The 3,440-nt window shown below is 45.4% G+C and overlaps 1 protein-coding gene across 1 annotated transcript; it reads right to left on the bottom strand.

The window, feature by feature from the left end:
* Positions 1-229: 229 nt before the first annotated feature.
* On the bottom strand, positions 230-2,809 carry DIABLO (diablo, IAP-binding mitochondrial protein; the record flags this gene model as incomplete). Its single annotated transcript, XM_009868768.1, has 5 exons — positions 230-444; positions 1,427-1,491; positions 1,628-1,770; positions 2,211-2,345; positions 2,689-2,809. Coding segments are annotated over 5 exons (679 nt in total), but the record flags the coding sequence as incomplete, so codon positions are not given.
* Positions 2,810-3,440: the final 631 nt, after the last annotated feature.

The raw sequence follows: 3,440 nt of genomic DNA, 5'->3' as shown, positions 1-3,440 counted from the left end.
AACACTTAAATAATTGAATCCATAAGTATTACAAACGTGATAAGTTACAAACAAGATCAAGGCCTTTCAGATACTTGGAATTGACTTGGTTTGTAAAGCAAAGCTATTGGGGGAAAAATGGAATCACAGGCTTACTTCGGCCGTTTCCCCCTATCCCATACTTAAAAGTTTGTGACCCTTCAAACTGTGATTGACTCTCACATATTCTACGGTGACACTTAAGTTCTTTTCAGTCCTCCCGAAGGTAAGGGTCCTCACCAGCCTCCGTGCTTCCAAAAATACCCTGTGGCAATGAAGATTCTTCTCCTTGAGCTTTAATGAGCTCTTCTGTTTGAGCTTCAGCTAACTTGGTCTCTGCTTTCTGGGAAAGCTGTCGCACTTCTTGCACCTGTGATTTCACGAGCTGAATGTGGCTGCGGGCTGTCACCGAGGCTTGGTCTGCACCTGGAAAGCAATAATTTGAATATGTTGGGTTAGCAGAGCACTCGGCAAACTTTTAATTAAGAAAAGGACTGTTTACAATTATCATCTGCTTTGCTAAGTGTTTTGGTGGCTCTTGGGCTATTAATGCTAAATGCGTTTACTGTTCCTTTACCTGAAACAACAATATGCCTACTTTGAGATTTATTTATTTATGTCTTCCCCTTGAATTCTTCCCACTCAAGCAGGTTACAGCCAGTGCCTGGTCAGAGTGATCAGCTTGTGCTAGTGGGTTTGAGAACCACAGCCAGCCAGGTCACTGTGTGCCAGGAACTTTCAGTATTGTCCCGTCCTGGCACCTACCAGCAGCAGGAAAGTCTGTGGCGCTGCTGAACTCTGAAACCCTTCTCCTGATTCTCACAGATTGTGTGATTTTTTCAGGCTCTTAGAGAGTCAGGTGTCCCTGTATTTTCATCATTTTCCTCCCCTTCTCAACTCCAGTAACTTTGTGGTTTATTGTAGGTCAGCCCAGATATCGATCTCAGAGCTAGCAAGTCTCTCTACTTTTTGTGAAAGTGTGTGAACAGGAAGAAAAGACCAAAATTAATGTGCTTCCTGAGTGAAAGGAAAATATTCTCACTCTTTAATTAATAAAAGTGAATCCAGCTAGAAAGACCTGCTGCATCCCCTAGGTAGCCTTATTTCTGTGCCTCCCAGAACTGGGTTTGAACATATTTAAAAATGACTAAATGCTTCCCTCAAACACTTTTTGGCACAGTTCATCTTGATCTGGACCACACATGAGGCCTAGTTCTCAAAATGCTTCTGCTACACCTGTAGCCAGTAAAAGAATACAAATTCTCAGCATCTCTATAAACCAGGCACTAGTCGTACATCGGTACGTGAACTAAATGTATATTCTGTGTCTCTCAACACCATTCTCATGCAACAAATACTGCCTAAATGCTAGGGGAAAGGAACCCTGCGTATTTCTGCTTGTGCTTACCCGACTGATACGCAGCTTCTGCTGCCATCTCTGAAAGGCGCAGCGCCGTCATCCAGCTGGATTCTCTTTGTTGTCATCTAGGAGTAAAATGAAAGTATCACTCCACGAGATGTAACAGTACCTGAACGCTCTCCCAAGGAGTGACGTTGTGAAAAGGGGAGCAAGGGAGAGGAGAACTTTCTGAGCTCAGGTTTAAGAGGCAGAGTGCAGACTGTAGGGAGACAATTGCTTACATCAACTCTGGCTCCTATCACCACCTGCCAGACTGCATCCACCTCTTCCGAATTCATTTTCCCAAGAAGATTTGCATATTGCTTGTAGAGAGACACCAGCGTATAAACTGCCTGCGGAGGAATTGTTTCACACCGTTACATGGTGATCTGTACATCTCTGATGTTGTCTCACTGTTAACTGGTCTTAATTAGAGAAACTGCTGACCAGTTCCGCAGGTGCTTTGTTCTCAAGTTCACTGCAGTTCTGCAGGCACTGACAGCATTTGTTACGAGTTTCTTTAGCCCCAGTTCTGGGTCATTTCAGCTAAAGTTTAAGCTCAAAGCAACAGTCCAACAAAGCTAAAGATAACTTCCATGTTCTGTGTGGTACAACAGTGAGCGCTGCTGTTTCCTAGGGACTTGGCATCTTCAAACTCCTCCACCTCTTTTATTAAAATTCATAAAAAAACCAAAGTCCATTTTAAGTATGGTTGAACAGGTGTGGTTAGTACCGGATAATTTAGCGTTCCCATTACTGACTTGCTCGCAAGTTATGTTGTCTGTCAGCCTACCTTTGTGTACTCTGTCAGTGCTTCAATCAGCGCGTATGTTGTCTGAGAGAGGAGTGTAGAAGTACTGTCCGTCACCAAGGAAACCTTTTTTTTTTTGATCAAGGCCTCGTTACTGAGAGAAGCGGAGTTCTGTTTCTGAAAGACAAGAAAGACACTTGCACCAGTTTTTCACTGACTTTCATGTGGATGTCCTTGGTAACAAATAACGGCAAGGCAAAGCACCACTCTTGGTTCCAGGGCTGGAACTGTCACCGCTGCTTTGCCCTTGTAAAACAAGGCAACTGGTTTTGCAAGGTGTTACTGAAGGTAGACATTGTCTCCCTCGTTTTTCTTCCTTAACAACTACACCTGTGATCCCCAAGAAGGAATACAATTCTGAGGGCAAGTACTAGTTCGTAAAATGCTAGGCAAGTGGTTTGGAACATTACACGGTTTCTAACAAGCAGGTGCTCTACATATCTTGCTCATGATACGTTACCTCCACGACTGGGACTGCACACAGGGACACTCCCAGCCCCACGCCCACCATTTGGTGCCATCGTCTGGTCACGGCCAAGGGGCAGCGTCTCCTAATACTGGCCAGGACGGGGAAGCTTTGTCTGGAAAGGCAAGAAACAAAGGTAAGCGCAAGAAACAACCACTGTGTGGTAGGAAATAGGTATCAGAGAGGAAAAAGGCACCTAGAAGCTGTTCAAGGTGACCTAGTCCCTACCAAGCTTCTATAATCCAGTGAATGAGATTTGTTTCAAATTCTATTACTTAAGTGCAACAGAAGACAAGCACAGTAACTAGTGCATTATTAATCTTCTGAGAGAGGAAACGTACCTTATCTGGTACCAACACACTGCTAATACTCAATGACACTGAAAAAACCCCAAATTTAAAAACATGCTTAGAAGTGATACATGGTACAGGCAGGTGAGCAATGTGGCTGGTACTAGTTTGCTGCCGGCCAGTGACACTGTGGGTCCCCCGTACTGAGTTTTATTTAGAGCCAATGCAATGTAAGTGTCGGTGGGTCGGCGCCTATCGCTGAGATACCCGAGCAGAAAGCCAGAAGCGCTCCGGCAGGAGATTTTTGTTTGTCGTGCAGCAGCTTTCTGAGAATAACCGCTCCATCTTCCTTCTTTTGAGCTGTGTACTCTCACAGCTTCGGCCCGCGCGGTACCGCAGCCCCAGGGGATGGAGCAGGGCCGCTGCGGCCCCCTCCGGCCCCAGGCGTCGCCGGAC

This window comes from Apaloderma vittatum, unplaced genomic scaffold (assembly GCF_000703405.1).
Source record: "Apaloderma vittatum isolate BGI_N311 unplaced genomic scaffold, ASM70340v1 scaffold13264, whole genome shotgun sequence".
Classification (NCBI taxonomy): Eukaryota; Metazoa; Chordata; class Aves; order Trogoniformes; family Trogonidae; genus Apaloderma; species Apaloderma vittatum.
The sequence above is the reverse complement of the archived record's forward strand: the minus strand, read 5'-3'. Positions and strand labels throughout refer to the sequence as shown.